Source organism: Prinia subflava, chromosome 10 (genome assembly GCF_021018805.1).
Source record: "Prinia subflava isolate CZ2003 ecotype Zambia chromosome 10, Cam_Psub_1.2, whole genome shotgun sequence".
Classification (NCBI taxonomy): domain Eukaryota; kingdom Metazoa; phylum Chordata; class Aves; order Passeriformes; family Cisticolidae; genus Prinia; species Prinia subflava.
Window position 1 is genome coordinate 26,595,875 of NC_086256.1, and position 26,046 is coordinate 26,621,920.

The 26,046-nt window shown below is 48.4% G+C and overlaps 2 protein-coding genes across 2 annotated transcripts; one reads left to right on the forward strand and one right to left on the reverse strand.

The window, feature by feature from the left end:
- The first annotated feature begins 354 nt into the window (after window positions 1-354).
- On the forward strand, window positions 355-14,681 carry LOC134555260 (tenascin-N-like). Its single transcript, XM_063406726.1, is given in 14 exon segments — window positions 355-1,251; window positions 1,254-1,448; window positions 2,240-2,296; window positions 2,299-2,345; window positions 2,347-2,464; window positions 2,467-2,646; window positions 3,910-4,099; window positions 4,589-4,668; window positions 6,554-6,811; window positions 10,732-10,863; window positions 11,822-11,983; window positions 12,633-12,686; window positions 12,689-12,813; window positions 13,376-14,681. Coding segments are annotated over 14 exon segments (2,169 nt in total). The 5' UTR covers window positions 355-983; the 3' UTR covers window positions 13,679-14,681.
- Window positions 14,682-16,707: 2,026 nt separating this feature from the next.
- KIAA0040 (KIAA0040 ortholog) lies at window positions 16,708-25,800 on the reverse strand. The gene is made up of 2 exons (XM_063406544.1): window positions 25,724-25,800; window positions 16,708-20,096 (listed from the first exon to the last, which is right to left on the reverse strand). Exon 2 carries the CDS (start codon window positions 19,982-19,984, stop codon window positions 19,649-19,651), a length of 336 nt encoding a protein of 111 aa, XP_063262614.1. The 5' UTR covers window positions 19,985-20,096; window positions 25,724-25,800; the 3' UTR covers window positions 16,708-19,648.
- Between the last annotated feature and the right edge of the window lie 246 nt (window positions 25,801-26,046).

Sequence of the window (26,046 nt, forward strand, 5' to 3'; positions counted from 1 at the left end):
CCTTAGGTCCCAAATTCTTTGTGGGTTGACTGCACAAAACTTTTACAGCAAGCATGTTTTTTTGGTGTGAATGACTGTACCTGAAAACTTTTAACATTTGAACTTCAGTTTTGACCTCTAAATGTCAATGAAATTTAAGAATAATGTTTTAGTTAGTTAGTTTTAGGTCTTAGTTTTGAGACTTAATTAGCCTGAAAATAAGCTGTTCCTATATATTTATGCAAGGTAGGGAAGAACAATTCATTCTGAAATAAAAGTATGAGAAAACAAGTAAATTTACAACTGATCCTCTTGCTTCATGTGTTAACAGATGTGCTCTGGTAGCTTCTAGATGAACTTTGCCAGTGCTAGGGTGATAAATCAGGTAAAAGTCAAAGCAAAATAAACCTGAAATCTCTCAAGTTGAATCTATTATTTGGGCACACAAAATGCCAGTTGGTGTCAAATGGAGCAAACCTTTCAATCCTCACAAATCCAGATAACAGTATAGGCTACATGCTATATTAGAAGAGTAACGTGAAGTGGGCAAAACTCTGTCCCACACTTCCTGTGCAGAAAGATCAGTGTCAGCTCTCTGAATTTTTCATGCACACAGCATCAGCACAGGCTTTGAGTTGAAGACCATGCACGGTGCTGGAGAATGCCATGGCCAAAATGTTGGTGAATAATCCAGCCCACAGCTGAGAGGCTGATACAAGGCTGTTGTAACTGCAGGGGAATGAGGGGTGCTGTGGCATAGTTAACAATTCCAGTGGACCATGATACCAAGCCTTATTTGAAGGTTGAAAACTTAGAGCTCTTATTTGGAGAGTCTAGAAGCTCTTTTGTATCTACCTCATTCACCATGACTTTTCCAGGTACTTACCAGCCTAGTTCTGAATCAGGGCAAAACAAATTATTTGTCTTTTAGAAAATCATGAAAACCACAATTCTTACTTTTTTTTTTTCCTTTTTCTTTTTCTTTTTCTTTTTTTTTTTTTTTCATGAAAGCAGCTGTGCTGTTTGAAGGGTCAGCTCTTCCTCTGAGAACCTGCCAGATGAATTTCCAGGCCTGGCTTGCCTTCCCAATGGGTTTATTGCTGTGCTGTGCTCTCCAGACATCTGCTGTTCAGCATCCTTCATCTCATAACTGCACCAGCAGTGCTCAAAGAATATCCTTCAGCCACTTCTGTAAGATTGACCTGCTCACATCCTCCCAAGTTAAAGCTAAAGCAAATCTGCTACAGCATAATGAAGAGAATAGTACAATGCAGGTCCTGGAGAGGCCAAGAGAAATGAAAAGCAGAATATAATCTTCAGGCACAACATCCCTGTGCATGCACCCACAGGGAACTGTGAAACTTTGACCCACATTAAGGATCTCTTTGAAAAGATGGAGAAGCTTGAGAGGGAAGTGGCAGAGCTGAGGGAAGTTTGCAGCCCTCAGAAGTGCTGTGGAGAAAGCCAAGGTGAGTAACAAGAGTGGGAGCTGTTCTTACTGCCAGGTCCAGCCTGTTTACTGCACAGATCTGGGGACTGGACTCATCTGCCAGGGTTGTTGGGGGTTCTCCTTCACATCCTGTGGTGCTCTGGGTTTTGTGATTCACACAGCTGGGAGAGCTCAGTGGAGGATTTTCTGGAGGACAGGAGCGTGAAAGATGAAGGCTCTAGTTCATCTTCTAGTTGCCAACTTTTTCTTTCTCAGCTTTGCCCCCAGAATTTTGCCATTGTTGAGAATTTGTCTTTTTATTTTCTCTTTGATAAGTGACTAAAGGAAGAGCAGGGTTTATGATGATAATTTTTTGTGGTCCTAAGTCTTTGCTTACGTGAAAAATACAGGCGTATAGCAGATGAGAATAATGTGCTCTCTATCTTAATAATACCTGTGGTGAGAAATAGTGAGTTTAAATTACAACATTTAGGTTTAGGTAAGAAGCTGTGGAAAACTTTCTAGTTGACTCTCTGGTGTGGTCATGGAACCTGCATTCCTTCTGACTATGGACAAACATGGTGGAAAAGTCAAGGGAGGAGCTGGTCCCTCTTTGGACCTGGGGCAGATGGACAAGGTGATGCCATCAGGTCTTTTTCAGTCCATATTTTCCAGTGATATTTATGCTTTTCCTTTAATGGCCTTGAACATACCTTTGCATTGCCTATCTAAAGCTGTGTTCCTCATTTTTTTTTCCTTATGTTTTATTTTTGTTTTGTCCCATCTGTGTGTCACGCTTGCTGTTGAGCATTGTGGTGCTGCTCTGGCCAGTTGTCCCTCACTGCAGTGGCCATGGCAGTGCTGGGAGTTGTGGCTGTGATGAGCCTTTCCTGGTGAGGATTGCAGCCTTCAGGGGTGCCTGGAGACCTGCAGTTCTGTGCCACAGTGGGATCTGTGGCACAGCCAGAGGGGTCTGCCAGCACCACAAGGAGTTCATTGGCCAGGACTGGAGTGAGAATGAATGTCCTGGGGATTGCAGTGGCTTCTGTGACACAGGAGTTACTGCTGCAATGGCTTCTTTGGCCTCTACTGCTCCAGGGTAAGACATGCCTGGGAGTTACTTCTCTCTTCATTCTTGCAATTCTCTCCTTCCCATACACTTCTAGTTAATCCTGTAGGTAAGCCAACCCTGGGATCACCATGGTTGGTTTGGAGTTTCTGCTGGCTGACTGGTCCTTGTCTTCAGGAATTGCCTGGGAAACATTGCTGGATTAGGGAGAAGTGGGAATACAGTTAAAGACAGTGCTAGCACCACCCTGTGTGCAGCAGCTGAGGGAGAGAGAGCAAAGTGGGCATGGAGCCTGTAATTAAAGAAGGAGACAGAGTCCGTTTCTTGACATACAGATGAGACATTAGAAGGTAAAATTGTGTTTGCTGCAGTGTGCACTGCTTGCTGATGAGGTGGTTGATTGGATAAAACCTGTGAGACAAAGGATGTAGAAATCCTTTAAAAAGCCTCCCTTTGAAGTGAGGTCTTTGGGAAATTCTCTCTTACCCTGCTTTGTTGCAAAGTAGTAGGATTTGCCTGAGAAGACCTTGAGGAGTGTCCTGCAGTTCCTGGTTCTTTCTGCCTCCCTACAGCCACAGGTTGGCACTCCAGTACTCCGCCTTTTGTCCTGGAAGCACCTTCTCAGCATGGCACTCCAGATCTTTCACAGCTCCTTGTGAAGAAGTAGCCAGCACACACTGAGCAGCAGGTATTGCTCAGTAAGGGTCTTCAGTGACCTTCTTCACAGATCTGATCTGCACTGTATCATCCCTCATGTTTCAGGCCTGATCTCTCTGCTCATTTACCTTTTAAAGAAAAGGTTATTAGCTCAAAACTTCACTCCTCCAGGCATTTCCCCACTATCCAGAGGCAGAGGATGGTGTGGCTATCCAGCATTCTTCTCTCCTGTCTGCGGGCTGAGATTTGCTACTCTGGAGGCAGCACCTGCTGCATGTGCAGTTTCCATTCCTAGGTACTACTGTCCAGACATGTCTGCAGCAGTGAGTTCTCCTCATAGTCTCTTCCCAGGACTGAATGAGCGTGGTCCTGCTGAGGATAAGAAGTTGGGTGTGCAAAGGCTGTGTATTTGAAGCAGTCTGTTGAGAACTGAAATGTCCTTTGCTTAGCAGCTGATACTCTGCTATCTGCTTGTACTTGGCAAAGACAGTGAAAAGCTTGGTGATTTTGACATTTTTCCTGCTTCCAGCACAACAGGTGGGAACTGAGAGCCAGCAAACACCAGAGCTGGACTGTTACCATGGATAAAACTCAACCTCTTGAAGTACCAATTGTGCTGTCCTTGCTTGACTCCTCAGTTTGGCTGAGGAAAATGTCTTGGGTCTCAGAGCAGGAAACTGAGCAGGGGAAGAGCATTGTTTAGTGATCTCTCTGTCTTCTATTTACCTTTTTGTGCTGATGCGGCTTCCCTACATCTCTCTGCTGTCTTTCCCAGCCCGGCATGCAGTCCATGCTGTCTGGGTGACAGAGGAGATGGAGCACTCCCTGGAAGGGGAGTGGGAGAACCCACAAACAGATGTGCATTATTACAAGCTGAAGTTCAGATCGCTTGTGGAGATGGATGAGAAGCAGGTCATGGTGCCCAAAAGCAATGACCCTGAGAGCAGATGCATCCTCACTGGTGAGTATTGGTGGCTGTTCCAAAGTGGGCAGGAGCAGGAAGAAGTGGCAGGAATGATTAACAGATTGTTAATCAGACTGAGACAATTCCTCTCATGTGTGAATGTCCAGTGAGATCTATTTCGGCTCCCTTATCACATAGGGAAGGGTGTCTCCACAGGGAGAAAGCTGTGCTCTGTAGAGAACAAGTTTGCAGGCATATTCATTCATTTAATTCTGTCCTTGTTAGGAAAGAAGTGCATTCTTCTGTTTCAGAGTTGATATTACAGAAATCCCCAGCAGCAGCAGTCAATATGCCTGCCCTAAGGAAAAGCCTAGGTCAAAGGTGCTACCAAAGCATTGAAATTACAAAAAAACAAGTTGCATAGAAATCTAAGCTTTAAGTTCCCCTCTGCAACAAGTCTGGAGCTGGATAAACTAAACAAAACAGCTTTCTTCAAGAAAAAATGGCATCTTCCCTAATGGCTGATAATGCTCCCTTTTGGTCTTTGTAGGCCTGAAACAGAACATGAGGTCACTGTCATACCTGTGAAAGACAACAGAGGGAAACCATCCTCAGGGACTGGCAGGACTGGTAGGTGGAAAGCTGCTTTTACTACTGTGATGTTACTGCAGGGTTTGGGGACAGATCTTTCAAAATTCCAGCACAAAAAGTTCATAATTGACTGCTTCTTCATGCATGACCTGCAGCCAGGTCTGCTCATACCTGGCTTGTTTGAGTTTGCCTACGTTGTATTCTAAACATGAAACCCTAGGCATAGCTCAGTCTTTTGCTTTGATTTTTTACAGTAACTTCACCCTTAGCTTGACTAACAGCTCCATCCAGACACAGGATGAGCATAGTGAGTTAGCCTCTGTGTGGAATGACAACTCTGTTGGCTAATTGACTGTCCTAAAGAAAAGTGGCAGAATACTTTTGAGCTATTCTATTACAAAAGAGACCTTCAAGAATTTTAAACTCTCATTCTACTTGCAAGATGCTGGAATTTCTGAAATTCATCTCTTACAAAAGGGTGGGCATGCTGCTTCCAAAGACTGAAAAATTCCGTATCAGGCCTGACAGTCCTGAGGTTGTTGTATAAGTTATTCCATTAAAATGACATTTATTTAAAACAACAAAACCTACAACCTCCAGATTGTCATTTTAAGGCTATTCTTCTGCCCTGTATAGACTCTGATTATTTGGAACAACCTTGACTTGTGTTTTCAAGCTATTCTTGACAGACATGGGGGCTGCAAAGCTACTTAAAAAAGGAAAATAATAACCTCAGTGCTCATATCCTTACATAACCCCTGGAATTTAGGAGATGCAAATAAGCAAATACCAGCTACTTCAAGAGCTACCACCAAGCTCTGATTCATCAGCTAAAATAGCAAAACTTTGGGGGAGTCTGAGAGACAGGTCTGCAGGGAAGGCAGGAAGGGAGGAGCAGCAGATGGCTGCCAGTGGAGGCAGACAGGTAGGCACTGTACTTGTAGCTGGGAGAGGACAAGCCAGAAGGTTGATGCCCAAATGATTTTTGCCTTTATATACTCTTCATTTATTTGTAGCTCTGTAGATTATTACTGTATAGTTATATAGCTCCTGGCTTGCTCCAGCATTTTTCCTACTGTGATAGACAGAAAGACAAAGCACATTCCCAAGCCCCCAATCCTAACCTTCCTTCCTCTGGGAACCAAGGATGAGCTACCCTCCCAAGACACTTTCCTATAAAAAACTGGAAGAAGAGGGGCTCCAGAAGAGTTTGAACCAAGGGGGGAAATTACCTCATCACCTGTGTTTCTAATTGGTGATTCTTGTCAATTATGCTAATTTGCTAACCTTATAAAACTGTATTCACTCTATGTGAGGTGGGCATTTTTCCATACTTGCCCCTGGAGGCCTCCAATTCAAGACCAGCTTTTATATTGCCTCCTATATTAACATTGTCTCGAAAGTGTGTTGTTTTATTTCTGGATCTTTAAGGCATCTAGGTAGTCCTTAAGTTGGTACCTATGGAAGGCAGGACAGGTAGCCTGCAAGCTCTGCCTGCAGAAAGAAATGGAGAGTTCCATCTAAATGGTAGAACATTCCTCCTTTCTCCTGGTTTTCTCATGGATGCCTTTCTTCAAAGGCTGTTGGGGGAAACCTAAGCGGGTGTTTTAGCTGGCTGAAGCAGTAAGGCAAAAATAAAGGAAATGTCTACATGGAATAGTTTGAGCTTGAAGGGAGCCTAAAGATCATCTAACCCAACCCCTGCCATGGGCAGGAACATCTGCCACTGTCCCAGGTGCTCCAAGCCCCATCCAGCCTGGCCTTGGGCACTGCCAGCGGTGGGGCAGCCACAGCTCCCCTGGGCACCCTGAGTGCTTCACCAGACTCCCAGGGAAGAATGTCTTCCTAACATGCCATGCCAGGTATTTTAGTGGTTTAATGCAACTGGACACAGCCAATCCTGCAGTTTGAAATGCTGTCTCAGGAGTCGATAGCCCAATCAATGTGACAACTGACCAGGAGACAGAAGATACCACCCCTGTCTCATGGAATAAAGTGGAGGCTCCCTTAGGTACATGGGGAGATTCCTCAGCTCGTGGAGACACCAAGGAAATACAGGTAGGCACTGAAAACGACATGGTCACCCAACTGGATCTGAAGCCAGACATGGAATATGTCACTGTCATCTGGGCAGAGAAGGGCCCCCAGAGGAGCAAGAAGGCAAGCACCAGAGCTGTGACAGGTGAGCTGTAGCAGCACTGCAGGGAGCTGAGTTTGAAATTCAAGCTCCTTCATCAGTTTTACTTGTTTTGGTAAGGCTTCTTCTGCTTTGCACACATTTTTAGTGGGGCAGAAAATCCATGTAATTCTTACTAGTGTGGCTGAACAGGTCTCCAGCTCAGCTTGAGACCCTGAGTCCTGTTGTGGACAAGCTCTATGGCAAGGGAGCAGTTACTGTTAGTACAGAGAACAACCACAGCCAAAACTCAGACCTCATAACCACCTGGAATGTGTAATTCATGCCTTGCCCTTAAAATGCCATAAGCTGTATCCAGGCATTTCTTTGGGTGACTGTTGTAGCATTTCTCAACTGAACAGGAGGCTTATACACGTTTCAGACAGATAATCATGGCAGAGTGTTTGTTAAAAAGGAAAAACATGTTCATTTGGACAATAACATAAATAAAGAAACGTGGGAAATCAAATCTCTCAAACAATGTATTTGCTTGCTGTCCTTTGGTGACAGTCTGCATGGGAAGGGTGCTTGAACTGAGTCTGTGGCTGGACTGGGAAACTTCCTGAACCACTGCCTTAATGAAATTTTACAGTCCAGCAATCCATGTGTGACTGAGTACAGAAGCAGTTTCTGCTGACTATTGACAAATAGTCTTATATACATGCAATGTGCATTTCTTCGCAAAAAATTACCAGGAGGAATGTTTTGGGTGCTCAACTCAGGCTGTTAACCAACACATTTAAGCATATAAATTGGACTACACATAACAGGAGCTTCCTTGGGGGGATTTGTGGGACTGTCTGTAGCTGTCACATGAGGGGATCAGTCAAACAGTGATGAAGCTCAGTCAGTCCCCTGCTCTCAGGTTGGTTCACTGTCTCAAGCCAGCCCCTCCCTGTCTGGGCAGCTCCTGGAGCTCGCAGGGAGTTCAGCAGTGGAAGCACTGCCTGTGCAAAGCAGCACAGTCCTTACCCAGCTGCAGAGCAATTAGACCTGAAGAACAAACTTGATTCTTGTATCACACAAGAAAATCATTTGCTTGGTTTTTCTTGCCACAGGTGAGCATCTCATACTGCTAACGCGTTGAGCTGTGATTATTCAAATTCCCAGTTCCCAGCATGTGCTGCTCTAGGGTGGTAAAAACAAGCCTCAGCATCTTTCATTAAAATGAAAAGTAATGTATTTCATCTCACAAAAGAGCTGAGATTAGTACATGCAGGTGGAAAATCACTTGTACCGTAGCTAATGTGTGGTAAATCACAGTGCAGCTAAGCTGCTGTGTGGTAAATTACACTGTGGCTGTTGTGCATTTGTGCCCTGGAATTTAGAGCCTCCAGCAGAATAAGAAATGCCGTTCCAATAATTTGAGAGGCATCTACAAGATTTGCTGCTCAAGCTGCCAAGATGTATTTAGTAGTTCAGTGAATTAAAAAATCCTAACCAACCAAACAAAAAAAGTTGTTCTCTGTAGAGTCATGGGTTGTAGGGCTGTCCTCAAAGGGCCACATTACTGCAGATTCTTGTGTTTTGATACAAAGTTGGGACTCCTGAAGTCTAGTATTGTGTTTCCATCTGAGAACTGGGCAGGAAAAAGATTGTAGCAGTGGGAGGGATTTGAAAGTGACAGAGAGCTGCGTTTCACAGATTCTGAGCAGGTGATTTGGGTTTATTTTTGTTGTGGTGGTTTTTATTTTTGTTGGTTTTTTTGGTGTGTTTTTGTTTGTTTTGTTGTTGTTGTTAATTCCCAAAATAATACAACTTCTGAGGAAAAGAAGAATACATTTTCTCACACAAGGTGCTGGCTGATTACTCCCTGGCATTAAAAGTGGCTGTGGCAGGGAGCTGCCCTGTGGTGGCCCCCGCACCCATGGGAACTGCAGCTGCCCTTTAAGGGCAGTGCTGTGAGGCTGCAGCCTCTGAGGCTGCCCTCCCATCCCTTGCTTCTTAGGATGGATTTGGTACCTCTTGGCTCCCTCTCCTGTCCGGCTGGAGTACATATGTAGCAAACTTGTCTGAGGAGGTCTCTGGGTTGTTTCACTTAAGGCAATTGTTTAGTGCTCTCCCAAATGAAGCACAAGTTCATTAGATAATGGACTAATGCTTAACTCATGAGCCTTCAGTTGTAATAAACAGACAGCCTTTTAAACAACATGGGCTGTGCACTGCAGTGCTACCTGCTCTTACATTTGGTGTTTTGATTCCTTCCTCTCTGCCTTTTTATCTGTTTTAAGCAGTAGCACTGTGCATGAGGAGTGCAGCATTTCCTGGGAGGAGCCAGCCTGCTCGACTCTTCTATCTAAGACAGACAAAGCATGGCCTTGTGTTCTTCTGTGGCCTTTTCATGACTGCATTATTTCACTGATGCATTATAATTTTTGTTATGCTTATCCTCATAGCATTCTTCAAGGCCTGGGAGGTTTTGTAGCCTGGTTTATACAGAAAAGACAGACAACGTGCCCACAGTCCTCCGGGGAGATATGTGGAAAGGCAGGGAATTGAGATAAATTATTAATTCATAGTTTGATATAAACTCAGGTGTACTTCAGGGCTGGAGCACTCTTCCTTGGAGGCCAGCACTGCCCACCAAGGACCTCCTCTGTACAATTTGGAAAGCCAGTAAAACCTTAATCATCAAATTATTTCCTTAGGATGTTCCCAAAATATATAGAATATAGCAAGCACAGGAGGAAGGTTAGGGAGAAGTTGCTTCCAGTGTTGCTACTTTCAACACAGATTTAAAAATTGGATTTATCTTCAGGTAAGCACTGCAGCCCCCTTGTTGGCACCTCATAAGACATTTTTGTCAACTGCTGTTAACTGGCATTGCATTAAAATAATTCTGTTCTTCTCATTGTGCTGACCTTGGGCAGTGTGACTGCTCAGGAAAAGTCTGGCCAAGTCTTTGATGCCAGTGAAGGAGCTGGTGTCCCATATCCAGCACAGACTGAACTGCAAAGCTCTGGGTTTCTTTGTATTCCTGCACTTACTAAAGAAAACCAAATCATGACAACAACAAAGCCTGTGAAGTCGTTCATCATCTGCAGTAGGGGAACAAAAGGTAGAGGATCTCTGCAGGCCACATTAGAGCTGTGCTCCAGGGCTGGGCATAGAGCCTAAACCTGTCCTATCTGTGAGTGCTCCTCAGAGATGAGCCTGAGGCAGACATGTGAGGAGCTCTGGACACTGCCAGGCTCACAGAACATCCCAAACCAGATCTGTAGAAGGCTTGCTGGCTATGAAGGCTGCTGGTTGACTTTCAGGCAGCTGCAGTTCAGCCCAAGAGCTGCACTGCAGTTTGTGTCTTTCATTTATGCAGTGGTGTAGCAGGACTTGCCCTCTGCCACAGAGGAGCTTATCTGTTCTATCAGCTGATGCAATAGCTCCGGGCATCTTCCCCCCTTACAGGAATCTGCTGATTGGTGAGATAACCCAAGGAGCTGTGTCCTGTAGTGAGTTCTCTCTGGTACCAGGGAGGTGGAATTCCCAGCTGACCATAAGCATCTTGCCTTGAGAGCAGATTGAAGTGAGATAAGCCTTGAACTTCTGACTGACAGACACTTCACTTTACAAACTATAAAAGCTACTCAAAACTTTCACAAAGGAGAAGTCTTTTGCACATTCCTTGGGAATTTGTGGGGACCTCTCCTCAAAGTTTGGGACACTGGCCCTGAGTTTCTCTTCTGGAAACTTAGTGAAAGGAATATGTGTACCCTACCTACCATCAGTTAGTGATTAACTGTGTTGACTCCTAATCTATACTATTTCTTTGCCAGTTATAATATAGGTACCTTTACATTGTTCACTGTTTCTGTGCCCCTCTTCCAGTATCCTTGTCCGTAGGAGCTTCCCAAGGTGATGTGCCTTGTCCTGCTTTGCTGATGGACAGTTTTTCCTGCTCTGTTCACACAGTGAGCTTCCTCTACTAGTATCCCAGACTGCAGAGCAGCAGAATGGAAATGCCTCTGGCAGCATGTACACCATTTATGTAAACAGGGATGGCAGCAGGCTGCTGCAGGTGTACTGTGACATGGGCACTGACAGAGGCTGGTGGACAGTGAGTGAGGCTCTGCTCCTCCTCCTGCTTTTTGCTGAATGTAATCACATGGACGTGACACAAATGTTAGTTGAGTTGAGTTGTTAGTGAGTTGTCCTTTTTCTCTGCTGCACTCCTGTGTTTCAGCTCCTTCCTGAAAGCAGCATGTCTTAGGGAGGGTGGTGGATGCTGATGTACCCAGCAGTCTGGGCTTATGTGTATGTACAGTTCATGCACTTCAGCTGATGCCTGTTGGTGTTTTCAGTGCCAGTGCTGTGAGCATGCACCTCGGCTCTGGCCACACAGGAGGTGTTGAGTGACTCCAAGGAATCTGAAGGCAGAAACAGGGATACTTTAAAGTGGGAAGTGTGTGTGAATGTGGAGGAGTGAGGGCTGAGGTTGTCTGATGGTGATCTTCCTAAACAATCTGAGAAAAATATTACCTTTTTCACCTTTTCAGGGATAAGTGATTTTCTCCACTGAAATAAATTGTTGTATGTCACTGCCAAGCCCCTCTGATCGTGGTGAAGTTTAGAAACCCAAATGCCTTGTGGATCTTGTCTAAGCTTGTTTTGCCTAAGTGTGCAGATCAGGCTCAGATTTGTGGGAAGTAAACTGTAAAATCTGTACAACAAAGTATTTGCCCCAGTGCTTGTGTACAGCCAGAAAATGAAGTGTGTGAATCAGAGAATCCAGCATTAAATAGGGCAAAGTTTTTGGAGTAAGGGCCTTTAAATGTTCTGGGAAAAATAATGTTGCAGTACAGCCAGTCTTGTGCTGGTTGTTTGTTTTTTCTGATATTTCCGTCTCTTGCCAGAAACTGAGATAAGACAACATAAACTTGGCAAATTGTAATGAAGCCTCAAGCAGGGAAGGAGGAGGCAGGAAATAGCTGATTTAACCAAAATGGTTGTGGGGTGAGGGTCTAAGACTCAAAGGTGAACAGGCTTCCCACTTCAAAGAGTAATTGTATTTTATTTCAGGTCTTGACAAGCTACACAACCTCATGAGCTGCAGCTCCATCTGCTATGAGCTCTGTGGATTTGTGGACAGCCAACAGCTCTGTCTGTGCTATGACTTCTTCCAGGCTGCCTCAAGCAGGGATGGATACAGGCTGTCAGTGGGGAATTACAGAGGCAGTGCTGGCCAGGAGGGCCTTGTACTTCTGCTGTCTCTGCACAGGGAAGCAAATGCTGGGAGCTCTGTATTTGTTTTGCCAATAGAGAGGGAGCTCCTTAGGTCAGGTTGGATCAGATGTGGTTCTCTTGAGGAGAAAAGTCTTCCTAGGCAGTCTGAGGAGAGTGCACCCATGGGCCTGTCTCATGGTGAAGACAGGAGGAAGAGCTGCTTGTTCATGGGGAAGAGAGGGCTCTGTGACCCAGGGAAATGCCTGAAAAGGCAAGCTGGGAAGTTTCCACGAGGTAACCTGTGCTGATGGGGCAGCAGCTTCTGGGGCTTCCCAGCAGAGAGGGAATAAATGTGTCTTTTATTCAGATGGGAGTTTGCTCAACAGCAGTGCTGGCTTCTGCCACTGGTAGATCCACTATTGCTCTTGTGTCCAGAGTCTTCCATTTATCCTTTAATGCCCTCTTTCCATAAGGTTTAGATCTTCAGCTGGGTGGATCCACCCCTTGGACCTGCCCTCTAATAGCAGCGCTTCAGAGATTTGTGTCCAGACCTATCTCCTGTGCTGTGGCTTTTCCCCTGCCAGGCCTGCTGTGTCCCTGAAGGGTGCATAAGCCCTGAGGCTGAGCAGCTGCAGTAACTATCTGTGTCTTTGATCCCTTCTTTTAGGGGATTCAAGGGCCTGCCACAATGGCTGGAAGTTCACAACATGGGACAGGGACAGTGAGTGGCTCTCAGCAGCTGTGCCCTGACACACCAGGGCACATGGTGGTGTAAGAGCTGCCACCTGGCCAGCCTCAGTGGGAGGCACGGGGAGAGCAGTCACAGTGAGCTGAGCAGCAGAGCTGGTGTGATGGTTATCTCTTCCTGGTTAGCTGGTTATCTCCTAGCCTGGAGAAAACACACAAGAGAGTGTCTTTCCTTGGAGAGGAGGGATTGCCCTCCAACTCATTTCATTAGAAAGCAAAATGATCCATAACAAAATTTACAGCTCTTACTCTCTCCTCCCTGGATCCAGAGGACCTGAGCTCATGGCTCCCTGCTTCTTGTGGGCAGAGATACTTGAGGTGAAGCTGTCTTGATCTCTGAGGGGAACACCTAAAGGAGCACTCACTAGGAGTCACACTGGGATGCTTGCTCACTGTCTGATGTAGCCTTTCCCTTGATTTTTCGTGCACGCCTTGGGGTACATCTTGCTGTACAGGCTTAATTTGGGATTGAAGATCCCAAGATGGCTCAGTCCTGTTGTGTTCCAAGCTAGAGGTTTGATCTATATTAAGAGAGTCTGAAAGACTGATTATAATTAAAGTCTCTGTTTATTGGAGGGTTAAATGGTATTTGAGATAGGCAGTGGTAGACTCCTATCACCTGGTCTGGGCACTTTAGTAAGAAATTCCTTGGTCTTTTCCCAGGGCGTGAACTAGGAGTCATGGAAAGGACATTAATTCTCCATCCCTTTTATGGAGATTAAGATCCATCCTCAGTCTTCCAGTAATGAGCCAATCCTGGGGAGGAGGAAGAAGTCTTTATCAAAGAAGAGGGAAAAGATCAGGGCTTACATAGAACTCTCTGCAGAACAATATCCAGTATTCAATATTTCTTCACAAAGTTTGATTCAGCTTTCTCCAATACAAAGGAGACCACAGCTGACCAATGTGCACCCAGGGACATCTGGATCTGCAGGCCAACCTGCTACCAGACTTTGGAGCTGCTAGTGGGTGATATTCCTCAGCCTCCGGTTTCACATGTCTGCAGGTTAAAATCTTGATATTTTGCTTGTGTTGTGTTTCCCAGCCCAGAGAAAAAGGAGATGTGCAGTAGATTGATGTTCACACTCCAGGGTGAGGCCCGAAACAGGGTGAATGTAAGGTCCACTCTCCTCCAGGCTCTGCTCACCATCCCAGACCTGCCTCTCTCTACTGCTTGCTTACAGACAATTAACCAAATTCCCTATGTGACTGTTCCATCTGCTGCCTGCTGCTTTTTCATCAGCAGTGTGGCAGGTAGTGATGCTGAAATAACACTTGTCATCCACCTCTAGAATGAGCATCTCTTGGAATTAAACTGATCCTCTGTGCCCCAGTGCATGGTTTCACATTTGACTGCTTTTTCTTTTTTTTTTTTTTCTTTTTAGTCACTGCTGTAAAGGTGAGGTTTATTTTCTTTCCCTGAGAAGATATTAAAATTCTGGACAGCCAGCTCCAGCCAGGGGAGAAGTATGAGCTAACCAAACGCTACTTGCTCAAAGGCTTCCTTGTCTGAGCACACTGGGACATGGTTGTCCCATGTCTTAATGGCCTTCCCTATCACAGTGCTAAGCTGAGTAATACTTTCTAAAGAATCCTTCCCAGGCTTTGGAGAAAGTAATATAATCGCAGATAAAGGAGGTCTTAAAATATTTCTATCTTCTTTGCTTTGGGAGGTAGAATATTTTGCTTCCTGTTAAAGCATTTTGCTTTAATAAAATGGAAGTGGAAGCATTACCCAGGCCTGGAGTGGGGCTGTACTGCTCAGGTCTTTGGGGTCTGCTCCAAAACAGGGATGGGGATTGAGTTCTCCATGTGACTTAACTCTGTGAAGCGCTTTACTGATGTGTGCTCGCTAGGACCTGGCTGAGGAGAGGCAGCTAAAGAGTTGTCTCTGAAAGGTGAGGACTAAATTCTTCCTCATACTTCCAGGGCTGTGCCTGTTTGGGTGGGCAGGTGGGCAGAGACCCATCTGAGCTGTGTTAGGATATCCAAGCCCTGGTTTGGGGGAAGGATGAGACTAACAGTGAGAGGAGTAGAAAGGGAAATTTCACTTGAAGTGTTTTGCAGGCTCTGTGCTAAGAGCATGAGGGAAGGACATGGGAGAACGATGAGGGCTCTTTACTCTGAAGTGTTTTCTCTGTGTTGCCCACTTGTCTGTAGGCGAGGACAGATTTCAGTTTGTTATTCAGATAAAGGGCTCAGTGAAGTCATCAGGAAGGTGACTGAGAGGGAGAGGAGGACTAGTCTTCACACACAGCCACTCTAAAAGTAAGTGTATGCTCTAAAAAACAGCTGTCATTATTGTTACCTGTGACTTTCCTGTGCAGCAGCAAAACATAATCCCGTCCTAAAGCTGAATCCCACCTGGGTGCAGGGAGTATTCTCCTAAGTGGTATAAGCTTTGTTTTTGAGCTAAAAACAAATGAGGCACCTTATCTGCAGTTTCTGAGGAGGGTCTATCTGTCACTCCTAATGACCTCTCTCAGCAGGAAGGGCAAAGTGACAGCTGCTGGAAAACCATTTTTAAAAGTCAGTATTCCCGAACAGCCACAGGAGGGCATTGTCTCTTCATGCAGGAGAGACTTCCCAGTATCCAGCTGGCCTCTGAGGAAGGACCTTTTTGGGGTTAACTAAAGTCTGTGCTACAGCCTGGGAGGCTGGGACTGCTCAGATAATGAAGTTTGTTTGCCTTGAGGAACTGGCTGTTCTGGTTTCGAGGCTCAGGATGGTTGGCATAGTCCCATAAAAATGTCATGTCCCTTTACTACCCTTGTTGCTGTTAAACGTGGCCCTGTAACAGTGATGCTAGAGAGCCAATATATTCTCAAAACCTCTGCCTCGCTCTGAGATCACTTAAAATTTGATATATTTATGTGCAAGACATTCGGGGCAGAACCTGAATCCCAGAAGGATCCTCACTGCTTTGGCATTGCTGTCTTGATAAGGATTATCCTGTAGTTGGGTCCTATCAGCCAGGACCAATCTATGACATACCTGCTGTTTCTGGGGCCCCAGAGAAACGTTGCTGTACTTACCCAGGAAGAGGAGGGAAAGGAGGCCTCTTCCCAAAGATACTGCATTTCTGTGTTGCTGTGATTTGGAGAGAAGCCTGAAGTGTCTTAACTGCACTGGACACTTGCTTGGAAAGCAGTGCTGTTACCTTTGGTCACTGCTCTGTGCTTTGTTGGCTGAATAAATAGTGGAATGGTCAGTGAGGATCCAATTCTTCCATCATAGAGGGATGTAATGGGCATTTTTGCTTCCCTTTAATCTTTAGTCTGCTCCAGGATTCTAAACTTCATCTCAGCCACTGCGTATATCTAACCTAGGACCCTAGAACTACCCTTTTCCCTTGCAGCCCAGGCTACCCAGGAGCACCTTGCCCTATATCCACTGTCTAACATCTGGAAAGAAGCAAGAAGCTCCTTTCTTCTCCAGGAAGTGGCCTCTGCCATTTCTACCTGCTCATCGCTGCACTCCTTTCACCAGCCTCTTCCGCAGCCTCAGCTCTGTGGGCGAGGGACAGCTTGGTGCCTCATCCGCCTGAGCAGCAGGGGTTTGTTTTTTGTCCTCATGGAGGCAGAGCTCCGTGGTGTAGGATTTGGAAAGGCTCTGCCCAGCAAGCTGCAGACACCATGAAATACTTGTCTGATCAAAACCAACTGGGGTTAACTCATCCATGCTGCTGATCCTCTAAATAAAAACAAACCTGCAGCCCACCTCCCACAGCACAAACACCTTTTGTTCTTCCCACAACTTCTTGCCCTTGGGTAGAGGAGCTTGGCTGCGCTCATTAACAAAGCAAGGCCATTATCTTGATTAAGTTAAGCTTTTTCTTTAAGAAAAGGTCTCTTAAGCTGCACAGCTGGCTGCAGGCAGAGACTGCACAGCCTCTGCCAATGAGCTCTCCCTCTCTCTTATCTAGGGCCACGACACAGGTAAAAGATTTCCCCAGGAAAATAAACACATGACTGAGAGACTGAGATACAGTGTTTGTTTGCAGTTTAAGTCATTTATTTTTAGTTTAAAAAAATTGCACAAAATTTGTTTTCTTGCTGTTCCCTGTTGCATGGACTTGTTCAGGAAAATTGAAGGTTGATACTGAAGCGCAGTTGTGGCAGGCAGGGCTGGGGTGTCTGCAGAGCAGGGACCGTGCAGTGGAGTTCTGGACTGTGCATCTCTGCCGCCTTGGTAATGTGGGTGCTGCATGGGTGCTGCTGCCCAGCTGGTGGGTAACAGGTTCTAGTGCACCTCAGGCTGTTGCTGCTCTTTTGCTTTTTCCTCCAGAAGCAGCTGATTCAGTGCATGGTTTGGCTCAAGCAGTAGATAGCAAAGAAGCCAGCCTCTGTGCTTTAGGGAGTGCAGAGGCTCAGACCATCCACTGGTTGGATGGATCGGGGCAGGGTTGTTTCCTGTTCCCTCCCTACCCAGCCCAGGGGTGGTTTGAGTGATGATTTTGGGGAGCTCTTGAAATTCAGACCTAGCTCTGAACTTCTGAACAAAGCCTGGATTTGGAGATGTGTGTGATACAATGCTCATGTTCTCCTGGCAGTTCTCTGGTTCTCGCAGGAATTGGTTGCCCTTACCTGGAGTCACTTGCCATGCTTTCTGGAGGAAAGCCTTCCTGCAGGAAGCCCTGCAAAGCCTGGCACCTCCACTCCAGGCAGGCTGTACTCTGACACTGCATGCTGCCTCTGTGCCCCTGCCTGTTTGGCTGAACCTCTGGCCTCCCATCGTGTTTCCCTTTACTCTAATTTTTTTTGATTCCTCCAGGCACCACCCTGCCTCCAGGGCTGCTCATGCCTCTGGATCACAGCACCTGCATGAGCTCTTTTGGCCACCTGGTGAGTGTGGAGGCAGGAGGGCTGAGAGAAGTACTTGGATGGGGAAAGGAGGGAAGGAAGGAAGAATAATACAAGTGCAGTGCTAGTTCTCTAGGATCTTGGCTAGGCTGGGAGCCTGGGACAGAGATCAGAGCTATTTCTGCGTTTCCTACCACGACATGTGGCAAATCCTGATTTTTACACCATTTTATGTTGCTTCCTGTTTTGAAGCAGAGGAGAGTCACTAATTGCAGTGATGACAAAGCAAACTGGAAAATAAGGCACATATGGGGTCAATTTAAAGGACTGTGTGAGGAGGAGCCCAGCCTCACGGCTGTTCCCAGCACAGGCACAGGAGCCAAACCCTGTGACACGATGTGACCATCACAGCCCTGCCTGCATCAGACAGAACAGGCTGTGCTGGGACCGGGTGGCACAAGCAGACAGTGCCAGCCAGTGGCTTTGTCCTCCAAGGGAGGGGAAGGTGGCATCACCCTTGCCTGGGTTGGCAGCAGCTGTGCCCAGCAGCTCTGTCCAGGCTTGCCCACGTGGGTTTTGCTGCTTGTTCCCCAGATGTCTGGCTCTGGCTGGCAGCTCTGGTCTGCTCCAGCAAGCTTAAGAATTGTAAGGAAATGGAAGCAAGACATCCAGTGTACAGACAGGGCAAAACCCAGATGTGATGAGGCTTCTCATCACACACATGCATCCCTCAAAGGAAAAAGAGATGGGGTAGGCAGAGCCTGATAGGGCAGAGAGCAGGGAGCAGAGACTCCCAGCTCAAGGAACATAGGATGGGAGCACAAGCCAAGTGGGAAACAGAGCAGGGATGAGGGCTGTGTGTGGTGCTGTTAGCTGCTGTGCCCAGCTGAACCTTCTTTCCAAGAAGATAAGGATAGAGAGAGGTGCATAGTCTGACTGTATAATGTATCCCTTTGTAAGGGATGACTGTGCACATGGAATTTACTTTGCTTCTACAGCACATTCCAAATCCCAGAGCTGGTCAGCCTGACAGCCACACAGAAACCTTCAGTGCAGAGCTGGCATCAGCTGAGGCAGCACGTGCTCATGGGTCTGTGTGTGTCTGACACATGGCACAAGGGCTGCAGGGAGAGGTGATGGCAGAGTGTGCCAGAAAACCGTGTCTGCTGCTTCAATACCGTTTCCATGTGCCTCGTCCTGCTCCAGAGGGGCCTTTGGTCCTGCTGTTCTTTAGTAGTCATTCAATAAATAACTCTAATGCCCATAGCAAAGCTTTTACACAGCCTCAGGTTGTGTTTCTGCTCTTGCAGTAGCATGCTGGGCTCTCTAATGGCAAGTTTGTATAAAACAGTCTTTCAAGGAAGGTGTTTTCTTAAGTGCTGGTGCGAAAGGGCTGGTTTGGCAGCCTCCTCTCTCCTTCTCTAGCCTAGGTGGCAAGGCATCCTTCTGCTGTGCTGCCTTAGGATGGTGTCTGAGGTCTCTAAGGTTGGGCTGAGGGCATCTAGCTTCAGGAGCTTGCAAGTGACTTTGGTTTGGTGGCCTGGAAGATGGCACATCTTTGAGCTGTGGGGTAACTCAGCTTTCTTTGTGTCTCCAAAGCGAGTTGGGTTTGGACGGAGCCTGGACAGTGAAGCTGTGATCTCCATGGCAGGGCAAGCAAACAAGGTGTGTCTGTGCCTGCTTCCCTCACAGCTGTCTGTGTTGTGCAGGGGGTGTGCAGGTGGCGTGGTCTTGGGGTGAATGTTGTCCCGTGCGCCCCTGTCTGTGCCACAGCGCGTGGGCTGCAGGCGAGTGCAGAGGGAGAGCCCCGCACCCCACTGGCTGTGTGCCAGCCTGTGTGTGCGCTGTGCTCGTGGCAGGAGGTGCGGAGGAGCCGGTGGCGTGTCACCCTTGTGTGCTCACCTGTCCTTTGCAGGGGTCTCTGCCCCGGGGCACGCTGTCATGCTGGGGGAGAAGAGACTTGCACAGCCTGTGCCCGACTGCCTTCTGCTGGCCCTTCAACGTGCTGGGCTCAGCCTGCGTCGGAAGTCACCATAAAGCGGCAGCAGCTTTGGTATCTCCTCGCCCCTCCTGGTGCACAGGTGAAAGGAATGGTGGCATCTCAGAGGAGAGGACCTGAACACCCTCCTGTCTGCTAGATGGGCAAGGAGGGTCTCTTGTCCAGCAAGAGCAGCTTGGGCTGAGCAGAGATCCACAGGTCCTCTTCATCCTGCTTCTTCTTCTTCTTCTTTTTCTTCTTATTCCTCTCGGCATGCAGCTGCCCATTGCTGCTGGGACCGTCTTTCCTCGTGCTTTCTCTCCTCCGTCTGCAGAAGCAGCAGTGGCAGCAGATGAAGATGAAGGCAATGAGGACAACGAAGGGCAGACCCAACAGCACGGCCAGGCAGACAGTGTTGAAGATGCCTTCCTCATGCTTGGTACGGATGAGCTCCAAGATGGAATTGAAGAAAGAGCTGATCTTCTGCTGCATGTCAGCTCCTGAGCAGGCTGCCTGTGCTGCTCCCTCTGCTTGAAAGGCACCTTGAAATATGCTCAGCCCCTGTAAGCAGCTAGTGGGCTCCACAAGAGTCCTTGGATGGTGCCTACAGAGACAAGAAACCACACGGATCAGGTGCCTGCTCCCTCAGCAGTTTTCTCCATGGAGCTGCCAGAACCTAGCCTAAGCCTCAGCAGAGTAAGAGGTCTCCTGCCTTGGATGGGCCTGAAGTTGTGGGAGACAGATTGTGCTGCCTGCTATGTCTCTTTGGGTGTCTTCATCTGAGAAAAACAGCCTCCTGTCTCCTGGCGTTTGTTCTTGATTGTGGGGATGGGTGAGGAGGGCTTTGGGCATCCCTACTTGCCTAGAAATTTAGCTAAACACAAATCCTGCCCCTTTGGATTTACACATCACCTCTGGCTGAGCAATCACAGCATGGAGCTCTTCTTAGCCCTTTGTAGGGCAGGTTTCACAGCAGATGAAATATGGTCTGCAGGGGAAGCTTTCCTGTCTAGGAGGAGACATTGTGGAGACACAGTCCTGCCACAGGAGCCAGGACACCACATGTCACAGGTCCCTCCTTATTCCCAATCCTGGGGTGGGGTATCTTGGCCAGACTCGTTCTCAGGGTCTGTGATCTGGGATGGGCAGCACAGAGGCAGGGGCTGTTCTTGCTGCACCCCGGGCACCGCCAGCAGGTTTGGTGTGGGGGCTGTGGCTGAACCACCTGCAGTCTGGATGAGGACTGTGCTCAGTGGGACTCACAGGCAGTGCTCCCTTGGGAGAGCCCAGTGAGCAGCCCTGCACCCACAGCTGCTTCCATGTACCCAGGGCTGGCCACAAAGGCGGCAGCAGGGGAGGATAAGGGTTGGCTGGGGTGGAGGAGTTGCTGCCGCTGTGCCTCACCTGGGAATTGCTCCAACGGTTTGGGTAGGGCTGAGAAGCATTTCTGTGGCTTGACGTAAGGTTTTCCTCTTCCCTCAGGGAGGGAGAGGTGCTGCTGAGTGCCAGGGCTCTCAGGGAAGCCCTCCTGCAGGGGCAGGGAGCTGCTGCCTCTGCTCGCATCTTTCTTCCTCTCCTGTGGCCAGGCAAAGCACCTGAGTAGAGCAGGGGCCTTTGTGCTGTGAACCTGCAGTTCTGGTTCAACACAGGGGTCACTAAATTAGAGATGAAGAGCTGGCAGGGGCAGTATCAGGCTCCAACACCCTATTTCACCCTTGCTCAGCATTTTAGAGCAGTGTTTAGAGCATTTGCCAGCCTTTGGGATTCAAGCCCTGCAGCCTCCTGAGGGAATGTGCCCAGGAGGGGAAACTGAGGAACACTAAAAGGAAAAACAACACTTTCATGGAACAAAAACTTGAGAAGTACAGCCTGAACACCAAAGGTGTCCCAGAGGGGTTGCTCCACTTGTCCCCTGTGACACCAACTCCTTATCTTTCCTTCTGACAACTCTCAGAGCTTGGGGACCTTGAGGGAGGGACAGGAAGTGGTGGGCCCAGGGTGGTTTCAGCTGAATGCTCCTTGTCTACAGCACTTCCTTGCTCTGCATCTCATTTATTCCTTGTTTGGCACCTGCTAAGGGATGCTCTCGTGTATGGAGTGCTTTGGGATCCTCCAGCTAGCAGCCCTGTGCTTCCTTCTGCCTTGCTGTGCCATTACAGCCCACTCCTAAAGGAAGATCAAGCCACCAGCCTCCCCCAAAAAAGCAGCCACCAGTCCCACCCAGCCCTAACCACAGCTCTCGTGGTGCTGCTTGGGGTGGAACTCCTGGGTAGCCCTGCTAAAAAGCATCTCCCAAGGGAAACCTGCCTTCCAAAATGCTGTCCTGGGACGTACAAACCTGTACAGGGTCTTGTTTCACTGATCTCCCCAGCTGATGCTTTCAAACCTGACTGTTAGGAACCTCAAGAGCTGAATCCCTCAGCATGGATGACAAGCTCTCTATTTGGGATTCCACAAGTGCGCAGATCCTGTCAAAAATAAGGGGTTTATCCCTGTCCATCAGAAACAGACTGACCACTGTGAATCTATTGTTTTGATCTGCATGAGCACACAGCTGAGCTGGCCCCAATTAACTGGTGGTTTCTCTGTTGAACATGAATTTCTCTGGGTGCCTTTCTAAAAAATTCTCATTTGAGAGTTACCAAATGAAATGCAGTGCTCTGGAAGGTGGTTTTGGCTTTGGCTGGAAGAAGTTTATTATTATTACTGTTATTACTATTATTATTATTACTGTATTTTTGTCCAGTCTGCTGCATCAAAACTGGCTGATCCCCACATTATCTCATTCCACTACTCAACAGAGGACAGAAATATCATCAACATCCCCACCTGAGAAATCACAGACTATTCAGAGACTCAAATCCCATACAACCTCTTCCTACACCCTGCCTGAAGCCAACTGGGAGCATCCCAGATCTGCTTTTGCTCACAGGGCAGATAAGTGAGTGCCAGTTCTTAAAGCCTGCTCCCCATCCTGACCTTCATCTTCACCTAGGTCTTTTTATTTGAGGCAGCTGGAGTAAAGGTTAGACTGCAAATTAAATAAACAAACAGCTTTTCTTCAGTGTAATCGTCCATGTGATGCAAGCTTGCCATTTATCCAAGAGTATCCTGACAGCTCATTATCCAGGCAAGAATACAGGATGCCTATGATACACTTGACTCCAAAAAAGAAGTAAAAAACCTAAACAACCCCCAAAGAACAACTGCCTTAATTTCAGACAAAACAGGATGTACAGTTTTATTCCTGCACTGAACTGCTTTATATTTACTGCCTCTAAACTTCTGAGTAGGGAAGGAGGGCTGGAACTTCCTTTTAAACTTGTAATTAATTGTTTGCAGAGGAAAAAAGAACGGGGAGGAGAAAAAAAAAAAAAAGCAAAGCCCTTTGAAATGTTTCCACTTTAATCTGGAGCTGAATGCACTGCAGAGGCCCTGGCAGATTGTCACTGGGAAGTGTCCAGCTGGGGACATGTGGCCACCCTGGGCAAGCCAAACGTGCATCCCTTGGAAGAGGAAGGTGGAGGTACCTGACCCCCTACCCTGACCAAGCAGCACCCAGATCCCAGGGCCATCTTCCAGCATGGCCATGCAGCTGGTTTTCAAATGCCTTTTCTTTCTGGTGTGTGCATTGCTTTTTGTTTTGTAGATGAAGGGACGTCTGTGTGCTAAATAATGGGGTTCAGTTTCATATTAAAAAAATGGGGGGAGGGAAAAGTAGAAAAACTGATGTGTTTGGAGGTGTCAACTCCAAGGGCAGAGGGGTTACCCAAGGCCACCCACTGCCAGCTGAAGAGCTGAGTGCACCATGAGGAGCTGCATTTAGGAGAATCCATGCTGCTGCTCAGTTTGGGGTGACATCTCCCCTTAGAGAGGGGATAAATATGGAGAGCTGCTCACATGCTGTGGTCCAGGATGGGTGTGAACCACTTGCTGCAAGCATGTGGAGCTGCCATTGGGACATCAGCTGGTTTTTGAGTCAAGATATAGGACCGAAAAAAACAGGGCCAGGGAGGAACTGGGAGACAGGGCTGTGTTTCAGGGAGGGCTGTGAAGCATCCTGCTAAATGAGCTCTTTGTTTTTGGGCAGCTGGTGCTGGCAGAGCCAGGGGGAAGCTGACATGGAAACTCGCCTGGGAACCCCTGTGGCCAGGGATGGAAGGCTCCAGCTGATGGCAGCTCTGCACGGCAAGGCTTTATGCCACTTGTGTAAGCTTTAATCCACATTGCACATCCAGCATGAAGTTCTTTAAACCACACTGGCTTCGAAAGAGCCGGTTTACAAGGGTGGAGAGCATCTGCCACTCCTCTGGAGTTATGGGAGGCCGTGGGAGGAAAACAAGGTTCTTTTGAGGGACGGCTTGCGATGGCACCACAAACCGTTGGCATGCAGGGCTTGCCTGGCTGAGCTGGAGGGGTGAAGGCTGCCAGCCTGTGTGTGGGGAAACCAAAACAGAGCGGGTTGCCTTGGCAATGCCGCCTTGTCCACATCCTGTGCGCTGCAGAGCAACCGCAGCGACTGGGGATGGAGGCAGAGTTTGCAGAAAAGCTGCAGTTTACTGGAAATTGCTGTGCTGTGTCACTGTGGCAGAGGGAGAGAGCTGCAGGTCATTTTGCTAGTTAAGTTCTCTAGGCCCAACCCTCAACAGGCTCTTACATCTTCATGAAGTTGTCTCCAACCTAACAGAGCTCAACCTGCTCCTCTCAGCTGGGATGCTCCCTGACTAAGCAGGAGTGGGGCTGCTCTAAGGTGCTGCCTGCATGCACAGTGAGAGCAGCAGCAGCTCTGGGGACAACTGACCTGCAGGGTGTGCCCCAAGTATTTCTGGGTTATTTCAACATTTCTGTGCTCTGTGGCCAGCTGCAACTCGGGACTTGTGGAGGTGACATGAAATCAACTGACCTACGGCCACCCCCATTTCCTTAACGAAGATGAGACCACACTTCATGCAGTTGATGCTAAGGAGTGCAAAGCAGGAATCACATTATTAAACAGCCATTTCCGTCTGTTACTGACTTTATGTCAGCTTTATACCAACTTTCCATTGCAGTGACAGCTCTGCTTCGGGCGGGGAGATGCTGATTTTTGTTACAGCCTGTGAGCTCCCCGATCCACCCAGCAGAGACACAGCTGTGCTGTCCCACCAGTGGCACCTATTTTCCCTGCTTGCACCTGCAGACTTGAAGGAAAACTGGATGAAACCTGACACCGAGGGCGAGCAGTTTCCTTAGCAGGGATTGCACGTTGCTGTTTCGGAAATGGTGACTAAGAAGGGTTTTGCCGCCGGTCTCCCAGAGCTCCCAGCAGGCTACAGAGACCTTCCTCAGACGTAAAAGACAAACACCAAAAGCCACCACCCAGCAAACACGACCAGCTGAAGCTTCACCTCATTCCCACCACCATCAAACCTTCCTGCCAGAAGCCACGATTAAATGCTTTCATTCCTAAAGGGAGCGATCTGGAAAACTACTGATACGGATGTTGGATAAGAGGGTTAAAGTGAAACTATTTTTGCAAGCTGCTGCCTGGAGCCCACTCGTCATCACCGTGTGCACACGCTCGGCTGCTGGCGGCCCCAGGATCACCAGGACTGTGGCCAAAAGATCAGTTTTGAGTTTAGGTGAGCGCCACTGTCATCCCTGGATGCACCGGGAGCTCCTCAGAGCCATCCTGGCCGCCTCCAAACTCCGGTACGGCAGTGCTGCCTCTCCGGGCGGGCAGCAGCCCCCAGCCACGGTCCTCCCTGGGGTCGATCACTTGTAGGTTTGCTGACAAGAGGCTCAGGGGGCTGCCAGAGAAGCTGTGGATGCCCCATCCCTGGAAGTGCTCAGAGTCGGGTTGGACGGGGCTTGGAACAACCTGGTCTAGTGTGTGGTGTGCCTGCCCATGGCAAAGGAGTTGGAACGAGGTGGTCCCTAAAGTCCCTCCCAATCAAACCGGTCTAAGATTTTGTGGTGTTCAAAACGTGTGGGTGCAGCTCGGGTGCCCCCAAACGCGGTGCCAGGCAGACTGCCCCAGACACGCATCCCGTGAGAGCCGGCTGCTGCTCATCGCTCTTTCCCCAGGGTACTTTCACCCCCTCCCCCCGGGCTGTGCGAAGCAGACGATGTGGCCTTAATATATATATATATATAAATAAAAGGCGAGAAAAGCCCTGGGTTTGAGTAACACAGCACCGAAGATAACACCTCGAGAACCCAGCCCCGGGATCCCCCGGACCCCCGACCTACCTCTGCGCCGCGGCCCCGTCCCGCCCGCCGGTCCCGGCAGCTGCTGCGCGCCGGGGAAATGGGACGGCCCGGCCGCGGCAGCCCGCCCGCCCCGGCCCCCGCCCCCGGCCCGGCCCCGCCGCCGCCCGGCCCCACCTGGGGCTGCCCCCGCACCCTCCCACGGAACCCCAGACTGCGGGGACAGGCTGGGAGCGGGGTACAAACCAGCCCAGAACCTGTTGTGGGGAAAAGGGAGCGAGCCAAGTGTTTGGCTCGCTGGGCTTCGGTGCAGCCCAGGTTTTCCCAGAAGCGTTTTTGGGAGACAGCAGGGCTGCAGGGTGGTG